General features: G+C 39.5%; 1 protein-coding gene across 1 annotated transcript in view; it reads right to left on the reverse strand.

The window, feature by feature from the left end:
• Positions 1–16,764: 16,764 nt before the first annotated feature.
• Positions 16,765–25,652, reverse strand: part of LOC128659218 (uncharacterized) — a 94,270-nt gene continuing 85,382 nt past the window's right edge. Inside the window, exons 8-10 of the mRNA XM_053712896.1 lie at positions 24,845–24,918; positions 17,314–17,684; positions 16,765–16,964 (exon numbers count right to left, since the gene is read on the reverse strand). Of these exons, the coding sequence (XP_053568871.1) occupies positions 16,772–16,964; positions 17,314–17,684; positions 24,845–24,918 (638 nt within the window). The 3' untranslated portion in view covers positions 16,765–16,771. The remainder of the gene's footprint in view (positions 16,965–17,313; positions 17,685–24,844; positions 24,919–25,652) is intronic.

Below are 25,652 nucleotides of genomic sequence, written 5' to 3' on the forward strand. Positions count from 1 at the left end.
ATAACACTGTCACACACACACTATGGTTAGTAACATCACACTATAACACTGTCACACACTCACTATGGTTAGTAACATCACACTATAACATTGTAACACACACTATGGTTAGTAACATCACACTATAACACTGTAACACACACTATGGTTAGTAACATCACACAATAACACTGTCACACTCACAATATGGTTAGTAACATAACACTATAACACTGTCACCCACACACTATGGTTAGTAACATCACAATATAACACTGTCACACACACACTATGGTTAGTAACATCACAATATAACACTGTCACACACACACTATGGTTAGTAACATCACACTATAACACTGTCACACACACACACTATGGTTAGTAACATCATACTATAACACTGTCACACTCACACTATGGTTAGTAACATCACACTATAACACTGTCACACACACACTATGGTTAGTAACATCACAATATAACACTGTCACACACACACACTATGGTTAGTAACATCACAATATAACACTGTAACACACACTATGGTTAGTAACATCACACTATAACACTGTCACACACTCACTATGGTTAGTTACATCACACTATAACACTGTCACACACACACTATGGTTAGTGACATAACACTCTAACACTGTCACACACACACACTATGGTTAGTAACATCACACTATAACACTGTCACACTCACAATATGGTTAGTAACATCACACTATAACACTGTCACACACACTATGGTTAGTGACATCACACTATAACACTGTCACACACACACTATGGTTAGTAACATAACACTATAACACTGTCACACTCACTATGGTTAGTAACATAACACTATAACACTGTCACACTCACAATATTGTTAGTAACATCACACTATAACACTGTCACACACACACTATGGTTAGTAACATCATACTATAACACTGTCACACAGACACTATGGTTAGTAACATCACACTATAACACTGTCACACACTAACTATGATTAGTTACATCACACTTTAACACTGTCACACACACACTATGGTTAGTAACATAACACTATAACACTGTCACACTCACAATATGGTTAGTAACATCACACTATAACACTGTCACACACACACTATATTTATTAACATCACACTATAACACTGTCACACACACACTGTGGTTAGTAACATCATACTATAACACTGTCACACACACACACACACTATGGTTAGTAACATCACACTATAACACTGTCACACACACACTATGGTTAGTAACATCATACTATAACACTGTCACACACACACTGATAGAGTCTTGAGAAAGGCCCTATCAGTGGGCCGAAACGCGTTGGCAATATATGGTGAGCTACATTCCTTTTATTTGTCAAGGATTTTAACAATATTATACTATGTTACTGTTCTTTGTCCACAGGTTTTGAGGACTTTCCAGTTTTATTTTTTGCATCACACTTTTCATTGATTGGATCTACAATTAAGGAACACTTTATAAATTCTTTTTGCTTCATATAATCCTATTTTTTCACATTATTGATATTCTCAATCTGTTTTTTATGTGATCACCAACACCCCCGTGTTGATACTGCAATAGTTTGTGTACACACTAGTTGTTGTTTTATTTTTTGGATTATTTATTGGATTGTTTTTATTATCATTTTTTATACATTTTTTCACTTTGTGTTTTTCACCTTCAATCTACACTTTTAATATGGATAGCAGATGAGGAGAACTGTCACAGCATCAGAACATCAATTTAAGTTGGACTGATTTCTTTTTTAATACACCTATTATTATTTTTTGATCACCTTTTATACTAGCCATTTGATTTTGCGTCTAACACTGTCAGTGCTAACACGCTTTCTATTTCAACCTGAGAATCTCACATATTTTGTTACTTGTTTTATTTGCCAAATGCATACATTTGTCATTTGTTTTAATCCCTTTTTAATGTAATCATGGATCCATGCGTATTTATGTAAAATAAATTTTAAATATCTGAACCACTATTGAATTTTAAGTATTTGAGTTTTAAGTACTGTAACTTGGACTGTAATTGGCATTTGCAATTTGCACTTATACCTATATGGTGCACTTATATCTTGGTTTATGTGTACTTATTAATACATTGTCATACTCACATCTATGGTTTAGATTAATATAAACCTATTACTATAGTGTATATCCTTATTAGACCTTGCCTTTTTTGGCGCTCCACTCTAACCCCCCTACTTCAAGATTCCCATCCTTGTGGGTAGCTGAGGACCCACTTTAGATAGGAGCCACAGGTCGCATTTCTCCTTATAGCGCTGTAAGATCTATTTTTTCCTTAACATCACACTATAACACTGTCACACACACACTATGGTTAGTAACATCACACTATAACACTGTCACACTCACACTATACATTAGTAACATCACACTATAACACTGTCACACACAGTATGGTTAGTAACATCACACTATAACACTGTCACACACACTATGTTTAGTAACATCACACTATAACACTGTCACACACACACTATGGTTAGTAACATCACACTATAACACTGTCACACACACACTATGGTTAGTAACATCACATTATAACACTGTTACACACTCACTATGGTTAGTAACATCACACTATAACACTGTCACACACACACACACTATGGTTAGTAACATCACACTATAACACTGTCACACACACACTATGGTTAGTTACATCACACTATAACACTGTCACACACACACTATGGTTAGTAACATCACACTATAACACTGTCACACACTCACTATGGTTAGTTACATCACACTATAACACTGTCACACACACACACTATGGTTAATGACATCACACTATAACACTGTCACACACACACACACTATGGTTAGTAACATCACACTATAACACTGTCACACACACACACTATGGTTAGTAACATCACACTATAACACTGTCACACTCACAATATGGTTAGTAACATCACGCTATAATACTGTCACACACACTATGGTTAGTAACATAACACTATAACACTGTCACACACACACTATGGTTAGTGACATCACACTATAACACTGTCACACACACACTATGGTTGGTAACATAACACTATAACACTGTCACACTCACAATATGGTTAGTAACATCACACTATAACACTGTCACACACACACTATGGTTAGTAACATCATACTATAACACTGTCACACACACACTATGGTTAGTAACATCACACTATAGCACTGTCACACACTAACTATGATTAGTTACATCACACTATAACACTGTCACACACACTATGTTTATTAACATCACACTATAACACTGTCACACACACACTATGGTTAGTAACATCATACTATAACACTGTCACACACACACACACACTATGGTTAGTAACATCACACTATAACCCTGTCACACACACACTATGGTTAGTAACATCATACTATAACACTGTCACACACACACACACTATGGTTAGTAACATCACACTATAACACTGTCACACACTCACTATGGTTAGTAACATCACACTATAACACTGTCACACACTCACTATGGTTAGTAACATCACACTATAACACTGTCACACACACACTATGGTTAGTAACATCATACTATAACACTGTTACATACACTATGGTTAGTAACATCACAATATAACACTGTCACACACACACTATGGTTAGTAACATCACACTATAACACTGTCACACACACACTATGGTTAGTAACATCACACTATAACACTGTCACACTCACACTATACGTTAGTAACATCACACTATAACACTGTCACACACAGTATGCTTAGTAACATCACACTATAACACTGTCACACACACTATGTTTAGTAACATCACACTATAACACTGTCACACACACACTATGGTTAGTAACATCACACTATAACACTGTCACACACACACACTATGGTTAGCAACATCACACTATAACACTGTCACACACACACTATGGTTAGTAACATCACACTATAACACTGTTACACACTCACTATGGTTAATAACATCACACTATAACACTGTCACACACACACACTATGAATAGTAACATCACACTATAACATTGTCACACACACTATGGTTAGTATCATCACACTATAACACTGTCACACACACACTATGGTTAGTTACATCACACTATAACACTGTCACACACACACTATGGTTAGTAACATCACACTATAACATTGTCTCACACACACTATGGTTAGTAACATCACAGTATAACACTCACACAAACATTATAGTTAGTAAAATCACACTATACCACTTACACACACACTATGGTTAGTAACATCACACTATAACACTGTCACACTCTTACTATGTGTAGTGTTGTGCTTACTTCCTGGTTTGGTTAGATGGCACATTGAGGCTTCCATACAAAGATGATGTCATCAAGTGGGCTGTGCTTAGAATCAGAACAGTTCAGAGACGCCATCTTGTGACAGTTTGTGATGCAGTTATAAAGTACAAGGACTGAACCTCAGCTCTGACAAGTGCTAATATTAATAAATGTAATGTCAGCTACAGATCACTGCAGATGATACAGCATCAGCCAGTCAGGAAGAGTAAGAACTGACAGTTACACATTATAAGTTATATTACAGTTATACAGTTATCAGTTACCCTGGACTACTATAGTGCTGAATACACAGTGTACAAGACTGCTAATATTAGGAGTGCAGCAGCCATTCATTATAAAGGACTATATATGTGTATCTATCCATATTACTGTGTGCAAATCTACAGGAGAACCTTGTTATGTAATCCAGAAAATAAAGTGCCAGTTTACATTTAGAAGTTGCAAGTGCATCATTCATATAAAGAGTTAATGTTTGCTATGTAAGGACATTACATCTGGCGACGAGTATACTACCACAAACTCACGCTATAATGGCTGTATTTGGAGCATTGAAAGAATTTGACCCTGACACAGATAACTGGGTTTCCTGGACTGAAAGGCTACAGCAGTATTTACTTGCCAATGACATTGGAGATATTAAGTCTGTTGCTGTCTGTCTGACAACTATTGGTGCTAAAACATATGAGATTCTAAAAGATCTGCTGCATCCAGAAAAGCCAGACACCAAGTCTTTGTCTGAAATAATACAGATCTTAACACAACATTTCCAACCACGGCCATTAGAGATTGCTGAGCGGTTCAAGTTTTATAGCAGGCACCAAGGGGTACAAGAGACTGTATCTACATTTGCAATCAGTTTAAAGAAATTGGCTAGCACCTGTGCTTTTGGGGAGTATCTGAATATTGCCCTTAGAGATCAGTTTGTTATGGGTATCAGTACAGAATCTATTCAAAGGCGACTTTTGACAGAGGAGAGTCTGACCTTCCATAAAGCACTAGAGATTGCTTCTGTTTTGGAACAGGCCACACGAGACACTAGTTTACTGCAGACGCATTCCCACACTAAGGAAGAACAGGTATTTTTCTCCAATGTGAAACAACAGACTAAACCAGCCAGTAAATATTCAGCAAAAGCAGCATCGCCTATTAACTGTTACAGATGTGGAGCACAGAATCATGTAGCTTCTGAATGCAGATTTAAAAATGCTCGTTGTCATGGCTGTGGTAAAATAGGACACTTAAAGAAGGCTTGCAGAGGATCTCAGCAGATTGTCTCAAGCAAAACACATAAGAAGGGAAATTACCACATGGCTTATAAGGGAGCCACATCAGATTCAGAAGAGGAAATGACTGTTCAGATACACCATGGCAGCAGGGTCTGAGCCTTTGACTGTTCATGTTAATATTGAAGGAAAAGATTTGACCATGGACTTAGATACTGGGGCTGCAGTTTCAGTTATGACAATTAAAGATTGGAAACAGCTGAAAATTCCAGTATTACTGCAGCCCACTGCCTTGAAGCTACAAAGATACTCCAGAGAAGTCTTGACGCCACTGGGGTGTGCATCTGCATCTGAGTGTACAAATAGTAAAGCTGCCAATCTTACACTATATATACTAAAATCAGGTGGCCCACCTCTTTATGGAAGGGACTGGATACGGGCCCTTGGCATGCCTGAGAGCCTCAAAAACAGTGAAGTTCATCATATTGGAGTTGATCGTGCCCAGTGGATTCAGAACATTAAGACCAAATATGCCCCGGTCTTTGAAAATATTCTGGGAAAAGTTAAGAACAAAAGGGTGCGGTTACAGTTAAAACCTGGAGCAAGGCCAAAGTTTTTCAAAGCACGAACTGTGCCATTTGCTTTAAGGGCAGGAGTTGATGCTGAACTGAGGAGGTTAGAAGAGTTAAAGATTATAAACCCAGTGCACCGTAGTGAGTGGGCTTCTCCTATTGTACCGGTAAGAAAGAAAGATGGACAGATCCGAATATGTGGAGACTTTAGGATGGTGTTGAATGAACAGTTAGCAGTGGATAAGTATCCATTACCCAGGACAGGAGAGATTTTTGCTAACTTAGCTGGGGGACAACATTTCACAAAGATTGATTTAAAAAATGCTTACCTTCAACTTGAAGTACATCCAGATTCCCGCAGGCTACTCACCATCAATACTCACCGTGGTTTATTTCAATATAATCGTATGGTCTTTGGCATTGCTCCTGCACCAGCCATCTGGCAACGCACCATTGAAGAACTGTTAAATGGACTACCTCATGTCCAATGCCTTTTAGATGACATGTTAATCACGGGCAGGACGGAGGAAGAACATCAACACAATGTAGAGAGGATACTGCAGCGGCTAATGACCTACAGGTTGAAGGTCAACTTGGAGAAGTGTGCTTTCATGCAGGACAAAATGTGGTTTCCTTACCTGCCTTTCACAACCACAGCTGTCAGTACTGCAAAAGCCATGTGTGCTGAATGTAAGCAATGCACAACCTGCTCTAAATTCCCACACTTCAAAGGAAATGGCTTGTAAACCTCCCCCCTGAATATGTGTGGTGTAGTCCCAGAGTATTTACTGACAGTCACTATGTGCTGCTCCCCTTCAACCCAGTACTTAGTACTTACAGAGCAGTCCAGACTGAGGAGCGGGGCAACAAGCCAGGTTAGGATGGAGGAGGTGGAGCCTATCCCAGCACTAAAGAATCTCCCTGGGGAACAGGGTGCAGGTCTGGAAGTTCTTCTAACCGGATCTCTATACTGCTAGCCACTGCCAGAGAGAAAAACCGGTTTACAAAGGCCATATTAAGAAAGGGGAGGAGCTTATCCCCGCATTGCTAAATAGATTAGTAGTGAAGTCCTTAGTCCTGCTCTCTGCAAAGTTATCAAACTACTGCTGCCTGCTGCAATCAGAGTTAAAGTTTACAGTTACACACCCACCACTGTCTCTGGGGCACAATAATAAATGACCCCTCCATATGCAGATGCGTGATGGGTATTACAATTATTACAATATTCTTTTCTCTTCTGAATTGTGTCTGTTTTTATTTATTGCAGGTAAAGGAAAAGTTTTGCAACAAAACTCTTTTACCTGCAATAAATAAAAACAGACATGATTCATAAGAGAAAAAATATTGTAGTAATTATAATACACATCACGCATCTGCATATGAGTTGTTGGATAACACTCAGATCAGTCACCGGCCGGCTTATGTGACACTGTGTGGTTACTGGTCGTGTACTGTCTTACCGGGTCTTGTCTTCCACACCACCAGTCACTGCAGTCAGTTCAGTTGCAAAACGGCAACAGGTCCTCCAGGGCAGGACAAGTATGTTGAAGTGAAGTCAGGCACACCACACACTCATTCACATGTGTGCTAACATCTTCACTTTACTGTTCCTGCGCCAGCATATGACATGCCATTGCCTCCTCCTCCAGGCTCTCCACAAGCGTGATGTCACTGACTGTGAGAGACCTGATTGGCTGGAGGCTGTTTGAACAAAAGCCTCTATTGGTAGCGTATGGGCCATGAAGAGCTTAAGCAGCACCCCTGGGTGGCGCTAGCTCTCATGGCTCATACCCTTAATGAGCAAGATATCCATATTGCGCAATGGGAGGGCAGCTTAACAGCTCACAGCCTCTTCTTTGCGCAATATGGATATGGATGCAGTAGGCAGCCTTTAATAATTACAATAATATGGTAGCACTGTGGCAGAGTCAGGGGTGGGGGGGTAAGGGGGGTACATTTTGGGGTACATATTTTTTTATTATATAAATATAAACTTACATTTTTTTATTTTTTTTTTAAATATAATTTAAAAGTGTATGACTGCACGTCACTGGTATACACCATGGCAGCAGGGTCTGAGCCTTTGACTGTTCATGTTAATATTGAAGGAAAAGATTTGACCATGGACTTAGATACTGGGGCTGCAGTTTCAGTTATGACAATTAAAGATTGGAAACAGCTGAAAATTCCAGTATTACTGCAGCCCACTACCTTGAAGCTGCAAACATACTCCAGAGAAGTCTTGACGCCACTGGGGTGTGCATCTGTATCTGTGTGTACAAACAGTAAAACTGCCAATCTTACACTATATATACTAAAATCAGGTGGCCCACCTCTTTATGGAAGGGACTGGATACGGGCCCTTGGCATGCCTGAGACCCTCCAAAACAGTGAAGTTCATCATATTGGAGTTGATCGTGCCCAGTGGATTCAGAACATTAAGACCAAATATGCCCCGGTCTTTGAAAATGTTCTTGGAAAAGTTAAGAACAAAAAAGTGCGGTTACAGTTAAAACCTGGAGCAAGGCCAAAGTTTTTCAAAGCACGAACTGTGCCATTTGATTTAAGGGCAGGAGTTGATGCTGAACTGAGGAGGTTAGAAGAGTTTAAGATTATAACCCCAGTGCATCGTAGTGAGTGGGCTTCTCCTATTGTACCGGTAAGAAAGAAAGATGGACAGATCCGAATATGTGGAGACTTTAGCATGGTGTTGAATGAACAATTAGCAGTGGATAAGTTTTCATTACCCAGGACAGAAGAGATTTTTGCTAACTTAGCTGGGGGACAACATTTCACAAAGATTGATTTAAAAAATGCTTACCTTCAACTTGAAGTACATCCAGATTCCCGCAAGCTACTCACCATCAATACTCACCGTGGTTTATTTCAATATAATCGTATGGTCTTTGGCATTGCTCCTGCACCAGCCACCTGGCAACACACCATGGAAGAACTGTTAAATGGACTACCTCATGTCCAATGCCTTTTAGATGACATGTTAATCATGGGCAGGACGGAGAAAGAACATCGACACAATGTAGAGAGGGTACTGCAGCGGCTAATGACCTACGGGTTGGAGAAGTGTGCTTTCATGCGGGACAAATTAGAATTTTGTGAACATGTTATAGATTGTCATGGTCTACACAATGCTGATGACGAAGTCAAGGCCTTGCAAGAAGCTCCTATATCACAGAATGCATCACAACTATGATCATACCTTGGTCTCCTTAACTATTACCACCGTTTTCTTCCCCAGCTAGCCCATACGTTACACCCACTACATCAGCTTCTTGAGACAAATCAACCCTGGTTGTGGAGCAGTGAATTCAATCAAGCCTTCCAGGAATCCAAGAACCTACTCCTGTGTTCCCGCATGTTAATGCACTATGATCTTCAGAAACCACTCATGATAGCATGTGATGCTTCGCCTTATGGTTTAGGGGCTGTCTTGTCACACACAATGCCAGATGGGACAGACCGACCGGTAGCCTTTGCTTCCCGTTCTCTAACGACGGCAGAGAAGAACTATTCCCAATTAGACAAGGAAGCATTGGCAATTGTATGGGCTGTTAAGAAGTTCCATAACTATATTTATGGTAGACAATTTACTCTTTTAACTGACCATAAGCCACTGCTGACCATCTTTAATCCAAGGAAAGGAATTTCAACCACTACAGCGGCTAGATTGCAAAGGTATGCTCTAACTTTGGGAGCATATCATTACTCCATCAAATACCGGGCCCATGATTCCCATGGCAATGCTGATGCCATGTCCAGGCTTCCACTAAGGAATTCCTCACCAGTTGTTCAAGAAAGCCTTCCAAGTGTGTGTTTTATGGGTATAGTACATGCCAAACAAATTGCAAAGGAATCAGCTTGTGATACTGAATTACAACTTCTGGCAAAGTATTTGAGAGATGGCTGGCCAAGAACTGGCTGTGATGTGTAGCGAGCATACATACTACGAGCGAAAGAACTCACACTCAAAAATGGATGTATTTTATGGGGTGAGAGAGTTCTGGTTCCTAACGGGCTACGGCAAGCTACGTTAAAACTCCGTGAAGGACACCCAGGCATTGTCAGAATGAAACAGAAGGCTAGGGGTCATGTTTGGTGGCCGGCCATTGATAAGGACATTGAGAACTATATTATGGCATGCAAAGGGTGTGTTCAGGCTCAAGGACAGCTTCCACGAGGAGCTGTACAACCATGGGACTGGCCTACTACTCCTTGGGAGAGACTACATTTGGACTTTGCCGGTCCTATTGATGAAATCTCATACTTAATCATAATTGATGCACACTCTAAGTGGCCAGAAGTAATTCCAATGACAAGGACTACAACTACTGAAGTCATATCAGCATTAGAAAGACTGTTTTCAGTATTTGGGTTGCCAAGAAAACTGGTCACAGACAATGGTCCCCAGTTTGTGTCACAAGACTTCCAGAATTTTTTACATACGAATGGAATGCACCATCATCAGACGGCACCATATCACCCAGCCACCAACGGGCAAGCAGAGAGATTTGTCCAAACCTTTAAAAGGGCACTGAAAGCTCTAAAAGCAGAGAAGCAGGTTAATACTAAAAACATTTTACAATTTTTGCAACAATATATGGTTACTCAACACCCCACCACGGGAGTTGCCCCAGCTCAACTATTGTTTGGCAGGAAGATCCGTACAAAGCTGGATTTAATCACACCAGATGTAGCAGAAACAGTCCGCATCATGCAAGATAAAATGAGAGTGGGAAAACCTTCACGGACCTACACAGAAGGAGACTTGGTTTGGTATAGGGTGTACCATACAGAGGAAAAATGGGCACCAGGTGTTGTTGCCCAGGTTGAGGGCCCAAAGATGTATGTGATAACCACTCAATCAGGTGTGTGTCACCGCCATGTGAACCAACTACGACCACGCTAGAGAGGAGAGAACAGGCTGGTAAGGACCATCACATAAAAATGCAATCAGACAATGACTTTGATATCTGGGGTGGTGTTTGGCATGATCCAAACACAGGCTCTGACTCAACTACAGAAGATGACTCAGAAATACCAGCCTCAATAGAAGAACCTTGTAATGATGAGTCAGGAAATTCTATCCAGGACCACAATAGTCAAACTCGTACTCCCAGGCAACGAACACCTGTTGTTCGTTGGTCTCCTGAAGTGAATCTCAGAGACACTCGCCGGAGACAACATGCAACATATCAGAGAAACTTTCGTCAACGGATGAAACAAGAAGCAGCTTTCAAGTCCACAATACAAGAGGATGCTGGAGAAGACTGATTTATCTTACAGTTGTTGTTGTGCAGTTAAGCTTATTAAAAAGAAAAAAAAAATAAGTAGGAAAGGAGATGTAGTGTTGTGCTTACTTCCTGGTTTGGTTAGATGGCACATTGAGGCTTCCATACAAAGATGATATCATCAAGTGGGCTGTGCTTAGAATCAGAACAGTTCAGAGAAGCCATCTTGTGACAGTTTGTGATGCAATTATAAAGTACAAGGACTGAACCTCAGGCTCTGACAAGTGCTAATATTAATACATGTAATGTCAGCTACAGATCACTGCAGAGGATACAGCATCAGCCAGTCAGGAAGAGTAAGAACTGACAGTTACACATTATAAGTTATATTGCAGTTATACAGTTAACAGTTATACAGTTATTAGTTACCCTGGATTACTATAGTGCTGAATACACAGTGTACAAGACTGCTAATATTAGGAGTGCAGCAGCCATTCATTATAAGGGACTATATATGTGTATCTATCCATATTACTGTGTGCAAATCTACAGGAGCACCCTGTTATGTAATCCAGAAAATAAAGTGCCAGTTTACATTTAGAAGTTGCAAGTGCATCATTCATATAAAGAGTTAATGTTTGCTATGTAAGGACATTACACTATGGTTAGTTACATCACACTATAACACTGTCACACACACACTATGGTTAGTAACATCACACTATAACACTGTCACACACACACTATGGTTAGTAACATCACACTATAACACTGTTACACACTCACTATGGTTAGTAACATCACACTATAACACTGTCACACACACACACAATGAATAGTAACATCACACTATAACATTGTCACACACACTATGGTTAGTATCATCACACTATAACACTGTCACACACACACTATGGTTAGTTACATCACACTATAACACTGTCACACACACACTATGGTTAGTAACATCACACTATAACACGGTCTCACACACACTATGGTTAGTAACATCACACTATAACACTGTCACACACTCACTATGGTTAGTAACATCACACTATAACACTTGCACAAACACTATGGTTAGTAACATCACACTATAACACTTACACAAACACTATGGTTAGTAACATCACACTATACCACTTACACACACACTATGGTTAGTAACATCACGCTATAACACTGTCACACTCACACTATGGTTAGTTACATCACACTATAACACTGTCACACACACACTATGGATAGTAACATCACACTATAACACTGTCACACACACACTATGGTTAGTAACATCACACTATAACACTGTCACACACTCACTATGGTTAGTAACATCACACTATAACACTGTCACACACTCACTATCGTTAGTAACATCACACTATAACACTGTCACACACTCACTATGGTTAGTAACATCACACTATAACACTGTCTCACACACACTATAACATTGTCACACACTCACTATGGTTAGTAACATCACACTTACACTGTCACACTCACAATATGGTTAGTAACATCACACTATAACACTGTCACACACTCACTATCGTTAGTAACATCACACTATAACACTGTCACACACTCACTATGGTTAGTAACATCACACTATAACACTGTCTCACACACACTATAACATTGTCACACACTCACTATGGTTAGTAACATCACACTATAACACTGTCACACTCACAATATGGTTAGTAACATCACACTATAACACTGTCACACACTCACTATGGTTAGTAACATCACACTATAACACTGTCTCACACACACTATGGTTAGTAACATCACACTATAACACTGTCTCACACACACTATAACATTGTCACACACTCACTATGGTTAGTAACATCACACTTACACTGTCACACACACGCTATGGTTAGTAACATCACACTATAACACTGTCTCACAATGCCTAGTTCTCAAAAACAAACACTTAGATTACGAGTTATGAGCGCTATAGGAAAATTAACGAACACAACAAAAGTTGCGTTATTTAACCCTCCATAGCGCAGCCATTACAAGTTTTCAAACAGCCGGCTTGTGCGTGCGATATGGTTGGGTTAAGCTCCCTACCGCACACAATCCAATCACTGTTTTGACGTGCTCGTGCACGCTTCCCCCATAGACATCAATGGGGAGAGTGGGTCAGAAAAAAGCTTATTCTAGAAAACGCTAGTTTTTCTTTAATGTTAAAAACTTGCAATAAGTCAAAGAATATTCCTTATAATATACAATTATTGTAATATCTACAACTGTCTCAATATAAATGGAACCTGTTATTTCAGTTGTAGGATATATTTCATTTCTAAGACATATTCTTTGGTTACTCTAAAAATAAATAATAGAAATGTGTTATTTAATGTTTGCATACATAGTGCCACGTTTGTTAGACTATTAATAAGTGTTAGGGAATCTCTTACTTACTTATTTTTTTTATTGGCTTTTGCTGTTTTATGATGTTGCAATAAAATTTGGACTTTTTAATTAAGAAGTGCCGGTTTTCTTTGATGTTTTTCACTTTGGATTCCCCCTATACAACCTGGCACCTTCCGTTGATCCACGATTCAGCTGAGCGCTGATTGGAGCACCTCCGGTCACGAGGTCAGTGACGAAAAGGAACCCGACGAGAAGCAGGAAATACAACAGAAGGAACATAGATGCGGGGGAGAGCGCTGGAGTCCCAGACACAGAAAGTCAGCAGAAGCAGCAACCGTAACAACAGTAAGAGCAGCACCATACTTTGACCCATTATAGGTGAAGATGACACCGGTCGTTTGGTAAGAAGTCTGTTACGTGATTCAAAATGGCATCCCTTGCATTTCAATCGGATGAGAGCTACTGAAATCCTATTGAATTGTTCAAATCAGCCAATAGAATTTCAGTAGCTCTCATCCTATTGGCAGATTTGAATTTCCAAAATCAAATCAGCCAATAGGAATGCAAGGGACACCATTTTGAATCACGTACCTTGCATTGAAGATTCAGTATACGGCGGTGACCCTATGAAGAGGATGCTCCGCGCCGGATGTCTTCAGAATGGAACCCGCTCCGCCGGGATAAAGATAGAAGACGCCGCCGGGATGAAGATAGAAGATGCCGTCTGGATGAAGATGGAGCCACCTGCCGCCTGAATGAAGATGGAGCTGCCTGGATGAAGATGGAGCCACCCGGGATGAAGGTCCTTCAAGCGGGACTTCAGCAACTGTGGAAAAGTGGATCTTCGGAAGGTTAGTGTTAGGATTTTTTAAGATTTTTTGGGTGTTTTTTTTTTTAGTTTAGGGTTTGGGCTTTTCGTAAAAGAGCTAAATGTCCTTTTCAGGGCAATGCAAAAGAGCTAAATCCCCTTTTAAGGGCAATGCCCATACAAAAGCCCTTTTTAGGGCAATGGGTAGCTTAGGTTTTTGTTAGAGATAGGTTTTTTTTTATTTTGGGAGGTTGGTTGGGTGGTGGGTTTTACTGTTGGGGGGGTCTTTGTATTATTTTTTTACAGCTGTTTAACTATGGGCTATTTGTAGTTTATTGTAGGCTAGGTTTTTTTATTTTGGGTGGGCTATTAGATTAGGTGTAATTCTTTTTTTATTTTTTATTATTTTGTTTGTTATTTTTCGCAATTTTGGGTTTCTTATTTTTTGTAATTAGTTTGTAATTTTTAGAGTAGTGTTAGGATTTTTTTAATTTGTATTTTAGTTTTCTTTAATTGGTAGTTAGTTTAATAGTTATATTAGTTTAATTGTTAGTTTTAACTTAGTTTTTTAAATTTGACAGGTAAGTTTTAATTCAATTTAAGATAGGGAAATTGTTAATTTTAATATAAAGTCAGGGGGGCATTAGGTTTAGGGGTTACTAGTTTAAATTAGTTTATTGCGATGTGTGGGGCTTTCGGTTTAGGGGTTAATAGTTTAATTTAGTATATTTCGTTGTGGGGGACTTGCGGTTTGTTTATTATAGTGGCGGCCGTTTAGGGCTTAATAACTTTAGTATAGTGGGGGCGATGTGGGTGGATGGCAGATTAAGGGATAATAATATTTAAATAGTGTTTGTGATGCGGGAGGGCGGAGGTTTAGGAGTTAATAACTTTAGTATAGTGGCGACGATGTTGGGGAGCGGCGGAATAGGGGTTAATACATTTTATTAGTGGCGGCGATGTTGGGAGCGGCAGATTAGGGGTTAATAACTAATATAGTATTTGCGATGCAGGAGGGCCTCGGTTTAGGGGTTACTATGTAGTTTATAGGTGTTAGTGTACTTTGTAACACTTTAGTTATAAGTTTTATGTAACAATTTTGTTGCGTAAAACTCATAATTACTGCTCTCATATGGCGAAATGGATCTTGTCGGTATAGGCTGCAACACAAGCTTTTTAGCCTCAACGCAAAACTCGTAATGGCTGCGCTATGGAAGTCCTATGAAAAAACGTCATTGGTATAAATTGTCATGGAAGGTTCCCTTTATTATAGCCATTTCTTCTGCCAGAAGAGTTTCTGAATTATTTGACCACCCCTTTTTTTCCATTAGGATAAAGTGGCCCTCTGGACTAAATATGATTTTCTCCTGAAGGTAGTGTCTTCATAAAATATTAATTAGGAAATTGTTCTTCCTTCCTTCTAACTCTAAGGAACCCCTACTACACAACTGTGATGTAGTCAGACCCTTACATTTTTATCTTCAGACTACTAAAGATTTTAGACAGATTTCTATTTTGTTTGACCACTTTTCAGGTCCCAGAAAGTGTCAAAGGCTACAGCGGTGGTCTTAGCATCATGGCTAAAGCAGACTTTTCGTAAGGCCTATTTGGCCTTCAAAAATTACTCCTCCTTGGAACAGATTTGCACTGCAGCAACTTAGTCTTCTCTCCATATCTTTTCTAAAGTTTACCATTTTGATATTTATGCTTCTTCTGAAGCTGCTTTTGGCAGGAAAGTCCTTCAGGCCATAGTGTCTGGCAAATAGAAACTGTCATCATTTTGTCCCACCCATACTTAATATGGACTTTCAGTTTGGGTATAGTATCCCACATGTTATGGACACCTATGGACTCTCAATATTCCCAAAAGTAAGAAATGTATTGGTAAGTTTAAATTCTGTTATTCATTGAAAATGGAAATTACAGAAGTTGATTTCATCTTTACTTTATAAGAATGTAATGTTTGAAATAACATAAAAATAAATACAAATGTTTTAATAAATCTGAATGTTTTTATTAATCAATATAACTTAACAAGTTGGCTTTAACCCAAACTAAGAACAATACAAATAGAACTTTAATTACCGGTACTATTTCTCTTTTTTATTTATTCAAACTGAAAGGGAATACAACTGCTTTATAAATTTAATCAAGTAACATATTAATGGCAGGTCCATCTTCTTCTGCTGCATAAGATCCAACATAAATGCGATCTGGTGCTGGAAATGATTTCCTTATAGTTGAAACCACACATGATGGTATCGTCTTTCTATGCCTTAGTCCAAGGTATCCATGAGCAAACACCATGAAACATCTGTACGATATCTTCTGTAAATCCCTTTTTTATTTTATTTAAAAGAAAATAGAAAACAAAATATGAGCATCATATAACAAAGTACAATATATTGTGAGAACAAGAACCTTAAAAAAAGAGACATTTATCATCTTGTGTTTTTAGGAACTGTAGTTGTTTAACTGTAGAATGACAAAAATGATAAACAGATAATTTTCTGGCTTACCCTTGCCTTGTTTGTATTTTATATTAGCATATTATTCACAAATTAATTGTACATTTTCATGAACCAAAATATAAAAAAAATTATTAAAAATGACGTAACATAGTTATGAATAAGACCTTTTAATTTTATTAATCCACAACAGTCAATTTAAAAAAAAGAAAAAAATACCTCTCATTTGGATTGTTGGGTATTTTCTTGTAGCTTGCCAAAAGACGGTAAACTTGTACTAAATACTGTCTACTGGTTAATGATATAGACACATATGGATCCTCACAAATACAGGATGAACCGTCAGGGATTTTAGAATAAACATTCTCCACGTCACGGCAGCAGATTGATTCATGGGTGGTTGGCATAGCTTGGCAATTGCCGCAAACACACCAATCTGTGTTGCCCACTCTCTCTTCCACATCTACAGATACACCTTCCATTCTGAAGACAGAAGCATTAATACCGCTGCTTTCTTCACAACCTGCAATAGGATCCCAAAGATCAAACAGCATGGTTTGTGATCGCTTCTCTTCAATCGAAATCGCAATCTAATTGATAAAAACATTAATTTTATTTTTATTGAGGTTTCAAATAAATATAACAAATAAGTAAGATACATCCATTTACAATAACAATACCAACTCAGAGAACACACAAACATCACAGGTGGTATACATGAAAGTGATAACCGTAGATCTCAGAAGTTATAGCTATACACATAGTTTACATATTGCTGCAATGAACCACACCTATATGAGTGAACAATAGGCTCAAAAGAGAGGAACACTTGTTGCATTGACAGTATCTTGTACATATGGCTCGAATATAAAACATAGAACTTGTAAATGTGATAAAGAAATAGAACAGACTAGATATGTCCATTTGTAGTGATAATACGCCATTTAGAGTACATACAAACAACACAGGTGGCGTATATGTGAGTAATTACCGCAGGTCTCAGGAATCGTAACTATACGCATCATTCTCACATTATTGAAGTGTACTACACCTGTATGAGTGAACAATGAGCTCAAAAAGGAAAAAATTGCATGGACAATATCTGGTATATAAGACTCTAATGTAAAACTGATGAAGAACATATAAAACCCAGAACTTGTAAAGGTGGAACTTCATTTTATATTTTAGTAATTATACCCCAAATGCTCAAAGGTCACTCTTGGACCGGTCTAGAAAAGTGATTCCAAAGTAAGGGGAGTTACAGAATATATAAACATGGTTGGTCTCTCAATTAGATAGCGGATTTAGATAAAGTGTTTTGATAAAGTGTTTTGACGGGGGAACCGTCATGACTAACATCAGTAGATTAGTTAGGCATAGAAGGTGTTAAACAAAAGTACCTCTCTAGGGTGTAATAATGTAGAGCGGTAAATGCAGGGCCAGGATTCAGTGATTGTAGCTTACCGAGATAAGTAAGAATATGCTTCTAACATGTGTCTATACTGTCAGACTTAAAGTCTAGGGAGCTAAAGTGTTGGGTATTTGTATGTGGTATATATTCTGATTAGTAAGTAATTAGTCTCAGTTAGTTATGGTGATGGACTATAGGCCAGTTCTAAAATGCGCTATCTCGACTGCCGACAGCGCATCATTGATAATATGTACAGAGTAGTTACCATCAGCTTCTAATAAAAGTAAAAACATATGGTAGGGTATGGCAAATATAATAAACAGAATAAATACTTAACAGTTAGTAAACACTGCACTCAACATATATGTTGCATATAAGGTCCTTTGGCAGAAAAAACAAATATCTGCCTCCTTCTGGGATCTAAACTGCAGTGGTAGAGGGTAAACCATTCCTCTGGGATACCAATTTAGGGTTCTGCTTGCTTTGGAGTGACTTAAATATGCAGGGATAATGTTGGTAGGTGACCTTACAACTATAATGAGCTGTACGTATTAGTCAGCCCTAATAATAGAGTTCCTACCCATCTAAGACAATATAGGTGTTGCATTATTTAAAAACCATACTTGAGGGTAGAATACCATGAAAGCCCTCACAGAATTAAATTAGGAAGAGGACTAAGTCATGGAAATAAGACACAGAGGAGTTTTAGCTGGTTAGTATAAAAAAAAACCAAAAAAAAAAACCCCCCACATGTAAGGCATTCAAAATTGTTGTATTAAGTCACTGAATAAGCCTCAGACTGAAAGTCCTCATAATATCAATGAACTGTTGATCTGCCTCTACATTGCCATTCCGTTGGGGACACAGTTAATATGACACGTTTTTCACTTGTATTACTCTCAGGGTCACCATCGATAGTCGTGGGCAAGAAAAGCCCGGTGCAGTTTCCCTGCGATGTAACCATCTCTTTCACAGGTATTGCGTGCAGGAACACGCTCCTCAGTTTCACTAGTGGTAGCTGCCGCATTGTTTCCCAGACCTGGTCTGAACTGTGTTCTGGGAGTAGAGGGCTTCTTTTTGTAGAACGAGTCTGCAGAGATCTCGGGACCCTCCAATAATGACTCAAGGGTGAGTATACGTTTGTCAGGGTTGGGGCTCACTGAAATTTGTGCCGTAGCCAAGGGGGCAGCCCTCCAACTTACCCCCATAGCCACATAGGGATCAAGGCTGCGATCACTGTCGGCGGAAACCCGCTGGGACCCACTCTGAGGCCTCACATTAAGGATCACCTCACTCAGCTCCCTCTCCAACTCCCAAAAATGATCATGCAGAAGCCGGTCCACTCGCGCCTTCCATTTCGTCAGAGCCTCCATTTGTGCTCAAAAAGTCAGGTATATGCACTAATATAGCACCGTAGGACAGTTGATGGTTCCCCCTTATAGATATAGAAGGCAGTCTAAGTATGACTGCATTACCTGATGCACGGGGGGGGGTTGAATCCTCGTGGATAGGCAGCTGCCAGAGGCCTCAACGGTCCGGATCTAGGCCCAGTAGTCATAAATTCTACAAGTGTGGTATCATTCAAATCAGTATTTCATGATCTGATCAAAGCTGAGGCCAACTGTAGTGGATGTTGCAGAATAGGTTCGATAACCGGCGGATTAAAGAGATCTTACTGAGAGCCATAGATATTGCGCCCTATCATGGCCGCTGCCCAGACACGCCCCCCGATAAAAACATTTTTGGTCAAATGTGTCACACATAAAATACGGGACAGTAAACATGCACCATGTTACATAATTCACTATGTGCAGAGTAAAAGGATAGCCTTTAGTTTTAAAAAGTTAATTTCGTAGCTAAAACTATAATTACAACATAAGCAAAGTAATCATCTTCGCCATAGAATTTTTTAAAATTAGTGCGTCATAGAGTCGCCATTGAATCAAAGCAAACTCTAATGCGCCATTCAACTACATATAGTGTGCTCATGCTCTAGGTACAACACACAACAGCTTTACCTAGTGCGGGAGCGAGTAGGGCAAATTAATAGAAAATAATAATTCAAATAAAATCTATCCTTATCTATACTATAATTGTGTTTGTAATGTCCGTCGCCGTCGGCAGTTGCGCACGCATCCTCAAAGGAATGTTGGCAGCGCGAGGCAGCCAAAATAATTCAGAAAATGGCAGGGCGGTGCCACCCTGGCATTTTCGGAATCCACCGGGATGCAGCGAAGGCAAACGGAGCATTACAAAAAAAAAGAAAAACACAGCCCGCACGAAGTATAACAAAATAAAAACCTAACCTCCCACACGAAGTATTAACACCTAAACCGCAAACCCACACATCGCAAAATAATAAAATAATTAACCCCTAATCCGCAAATAACCTAACATATTATTCCCTTAACCGTCAACCACCCACATCGCAATAAACCTAATTACACTATTAACCCCTAAACCGCAAAAAACCCATATTGCAATAAACCTAATTACCATATTAACCCCTAAACCGCAAAACCCCCACATTGCAATAAACCTAATTACCCTATTAACCCCTTAAACCGCCAAAACCCACAATGCAAATAACTAATTAAATTACTAAGCCCCCTAACCTAACACCCCCTAAATTAAACCAAATTAACTAAATTAAAAATACAAAATTACAATTAAAATAAAAAAGTCTAACATTACAAAAAATAATAAACAAATTATCAAAAATAAAAAAAATTACACCTAATCCCTATGAAAATAAAAAAGCCCCCCCAAAATAGAAACACCCCTAATCTAATGCTAAACTACCAATAGCCCTTAAAATGGCTTTTTGCAGGGCATTGCCCTAAGTTAAACAGCTCTTTTGCAGTTACAAACAATTCTAAGTCCCCCCTAACAGTAAAACCCACCACCCACCAAAGCCCCCCAAATAAATAAACCTAACACTAAAAAACCTAAACTGCCCATTGCCCTGAAAAGAGCATTTGTATGGGCATTGCCCTTAAAAGGGTATTTAGCTCTTTTGCTGCCCTTAAAATGGCATTTTTTAAGAATTGCCCATCCCTAATCTAAATAAAACAACCCCCCCCAAATTTTTTTTTAAAAAAAACCTAAGTCTAACCCCCAGGTTGGTACTCACGGTTCCTGAAGTCCAGCGGAGAAGGTCCTGTTCCAGGCGGTGAAGTCTTCCAAGCGGCGACCCCTTATTTCTTCTTCCAGGAACAAGCCGGCGCGGAGTGGAACACCGATGACCGCGGAGCTGAAGACCGGCGACCCTGGAGCTGAAGACCGGCGACCCTGGAACTGAAGACCGGCGACCTTGGAACTGAAGGCCGGCAACCCTGGAACTGAAGACCGGCAGCCGCGGAGCCATGGAGCGTGGAGGATCCTCTTCATATGATCTCCGCCGTAACTCAATAGTGAATTCAAGGTACGCGATTAAAGTTGGGGTCCCTTCTTCAAATTCAAATCAGCCAATAGTATGAGAGCTACAGAAATCCTATTGGCTGATCATATCAGCCAATAGGATGAGAACTACTGAAATTCTATTGTCTGATTTGAATAGTCAATAGAATTTCAGTAGCTCTCATCCTATTGCCTGAACAGCCAATAGGATTTTGAAAAAATCTTTAATCTTTAATCGCATACCTTGAATTCACTATTCAGTGTACGGCAGCTATTGGAAGAAGAGGATCCTCCATGCTCCATGGCTCCGCGGTCGCTGGTCTTCAGTTCCGCTGTCCTGGATGAAGAAAGAAGAGGTCTCCGCTTGGAAGAAGATGTCGGCTGCTTGGAAGAAGACTTCAACGCCTAGAAGAGGACCTTCCCCCCCGGACTTTAGCAACCGTGAGTACCAACCTGGGGGTTAGACCTAGGTCTAACTTAGGATAGACTTTTTTTTTTAGATTAGGGATGGGCACTTCTTAAAAGAGCTAAATGCCCATACAAATGCACTTTTCAGGGCAATGGGTAGTTTAGTTTTTTTTTAGTGTTAGTTTTTTTTATTTTGGGGGGTTTGGTGGGTGGTGGGTTTTTACTGTAAAGGGGGGGACTTAGAATTGTTTGTAACTGCAAAAGAGCTGTTTAACTTAGGGCAATGCCCTACAAAAAGCCCTTTTAAGGGCTATTGGTAGTTTAGCATTAGATTAGGGGGTGGTTTTTATTTTGGGGGGGACTTTATTTTTATAGGAATTAGGTTTAATTTTTTTTATTTTTGATCATTTGTTTATTTTTTCTGTAGTTCTATTTTTTATTTTTTGCGGCCCTTAAAAGGGCATTTTTTAAGTATTGCCCATCCCTAATCTAAATAAAACAACCCCCCCCAAAAAAAAAATTAAAAAAACCTAAGTCGAACCCCCAGGTTGGTACTCACGGTTCCTGAAGTCCAGCGGAGAAGGTCCTGTTCCAGGCAGTGAAGTCTTCCAAGCGGCGACCCCTTCTTTCTTCTTCCAGGAATTAGCCGGCGCGGAGTGGAACACTGATGACCGCGGAGCTGAAGACCGGCGACACTGGAGCTGAAGACCGGCGACGCTGGAACTGAAGACCGGCGACCTTGGAACTGGTGACCCTGGAGCTGAAGACCGACGACCCTGGAACTGAAGACCGGCGACCTTGGAACTGAAGGCCGGCAACCCTGGAACTGAAGACCGGCAGCCGCAGAGCCATGGAGTGTGGAGGATCCTCTTCATATGATCTCCGCCGTACACTCAATAGTGAATTCAAGATATGCGATTAAAGTTGGGGTCCCTTGAATTCCTATTGGCTGATTTGATTCTTCAAATTCAAATCAGCCAATAGGATGAGAGCTACTGAAATCCTATTGGCTGATCATATCAGCCAATAGGATGAGAACTACTGAAATTCTATTGTCTGATTTGAATAGTCAATAGAATTTCAGTAGCTCTCATCCTATTGGCTGAACAGCCAATAGGATTTTGAAGAAATCTTTAATCTTTAATCGCATACCTTCAATTCACTACTCAGTGTACGGCAGCTATAGGAAGAAGAGGATCCTCCATGCTCCATGGCTCCGCGGTCGCCGATCTTCAGTTCCGCGGTCGCCAGTCTTCAGTTCCGCTGTCCTGGATGAAGAAAGAAGAGGTCCCCTCTTGGAAGAAGATGTTGGCTGCTTGGAAGAAGACTTCAACGCCTAGAAGAGGACCTTCCCCCCCCCCCGGACTTTAGCAACCGTGAGTACCAACCTGGGGGTTAGACCTAGGTCTAACTTAGGATAGACTTTTTTTTTTTTTAGATTAGGGATGGGCACTTCTTAAAAGAGCTAAATGCCCATACAAATGCACTTTTCAGGGCAATGGGTAGTTTAGTTTTTTTTTAGTGTTATTTCTTTTTATTTTGGGGGGTTTGGTGGGTGGTGGGTTTTACTGTAAAGGGGGGACTTAGAATTGTTTGTAACTGCAAAAGAGCTCTTTAACTTAGGGCAATGCCCTACAAAAAGCCCTTTTAAGGGCTATTGGTAGTTTAGCATTAGATTAGGGGGTGTTTTTATTTTGGGGGGACTTTATTTTCATAGGAATTAGGTTTTTTATTTTTGATCATTTGTTTATTTTTTCTGTAGTTCTATTTTTTATTTTTTGTATTTACAACACATAGACTGCCCTCCGGGCAGGCTTACCAACTAGTGTTACATAATTATGCTCAGTGTACAGATTGGAGGTAGAACTGCACTTGCACAGTTGTAATACTTGCCAAATTTTTCTTTTATCATACAGAATGCAAATTTAATAATCTTTTCAATTTACTTCTATTATCACATTTTTTATCATTCTCTTGGTATCTTTTGTTGAAAAGCAGAGAGGTGTAAATAGATGAAGGTGATGACTGAAGAGCCAGACATGGGGGGGACAATTTATTAATGTGCAAAGTAGCGTATCATGTCCGCTGCACATCGATAAATGCCGGCAGCATACACTGTCGGCATTTAACAATTGCGCTAGCAGTTCTTGTGAACTGCTGGTGCAATGCCGCCCCCTGTAGATTCTCGGCCAATCGGCTGCTAGCAGGGGGTGTCAATCAACCCAATCGTATTCGATCGTGTTGATTTCTGTCCGCCGCCTCAGAGCGGACAGGTTATGGGGCAACAGGCTCCGTACGGAGCTTGATAAATTGACCCCATGGTCTCCAGGAGCAACTAGTTGGTGGATTTGGTTTGAGCAGTGTGAAGAGCTTTTACCACTACTTTTATGTCTACAGATATATCATAGTGGCATTACAGAACAGTTTAACAAATGTAGGTGAAAATAACTGCTACCAAAACACGATTAGAGCCCACACATCACATTATAAAGTCTCACCATAAACTGTGTATGCAAAATTCCCATTATTTACGTTATTTATGGTGGTAACGTGATCCTCAGTATCCCTCTCTTCCTCGTCTGTCTTCACATTTCCGTTTCCTGGTGCTGTCAACAAGGAACGGATGACATCATATATAATTGTCTGGCTAATGGGAGGTTGCAGTAAAAAACATTTTGCCTATAAGTAATGTGAGTTCATTGGTTTGATCAATAACCACATTTTAGCTCATTTGTAAATCCATTCAATAGTTATAAACTTCTAAAAATAATAGTAAACACAGAACGCTTTACAAGAACCAATACTATAACTGCCGCAGTGTACAACCATATTACCCGTCATTACTGCTGGCCATTTTCAGACTGGAGGCTGTACCATAGTATACCAACCTGTAGTATAGGTCACTTTTTATAGTAAAATACAATATGCTTGGGAGGGCAATGCCCCTGATTTAATATCTGCCTTTTCATTAAAGGGACATGAAAGTCGATATTACATTTTTATAAAATCTGGCAGCACGTACAATGTAATTGTAAACAATTTCCAATTTACTTCTATTAGCACAATTACTTTGTTCTCTTGGTATCATTTGTTGAAGAGCACATATAGGTAGGCTCAATAGTGTATATATGTGTCAGAAGCGTTATTTGGTAGCAGGGATTGCAACAATGTTTGTAACAAAGTTATGAATTAACATTGCTCAAAAAAATATGCATTTTCATGAGCCAATCCAGGAATGCACTTCAACAAAGAATAGCAAGAGAACAAAGTAAATGAAAAATCATGGTAGTAGATTATGAAGTTGTTTAAAATTGCTGCTCTATCTAAATAATAAAACTGT

This window comes from Bombina bombina, chromosome 5 (genome assembly GCF_027579735.1).
Source record: "Bombina bombina isolate aBomBom1 chromosome 5, aBomBom1.pri, whole genome shotgun sequence".
NCBI classification, from domain to species: domain Eukaryota; kingdom Metazoa; phylum Chordata; class Amphibia; order Anura; family Bombinatoridae; genus Bombina; species Bombina bombina.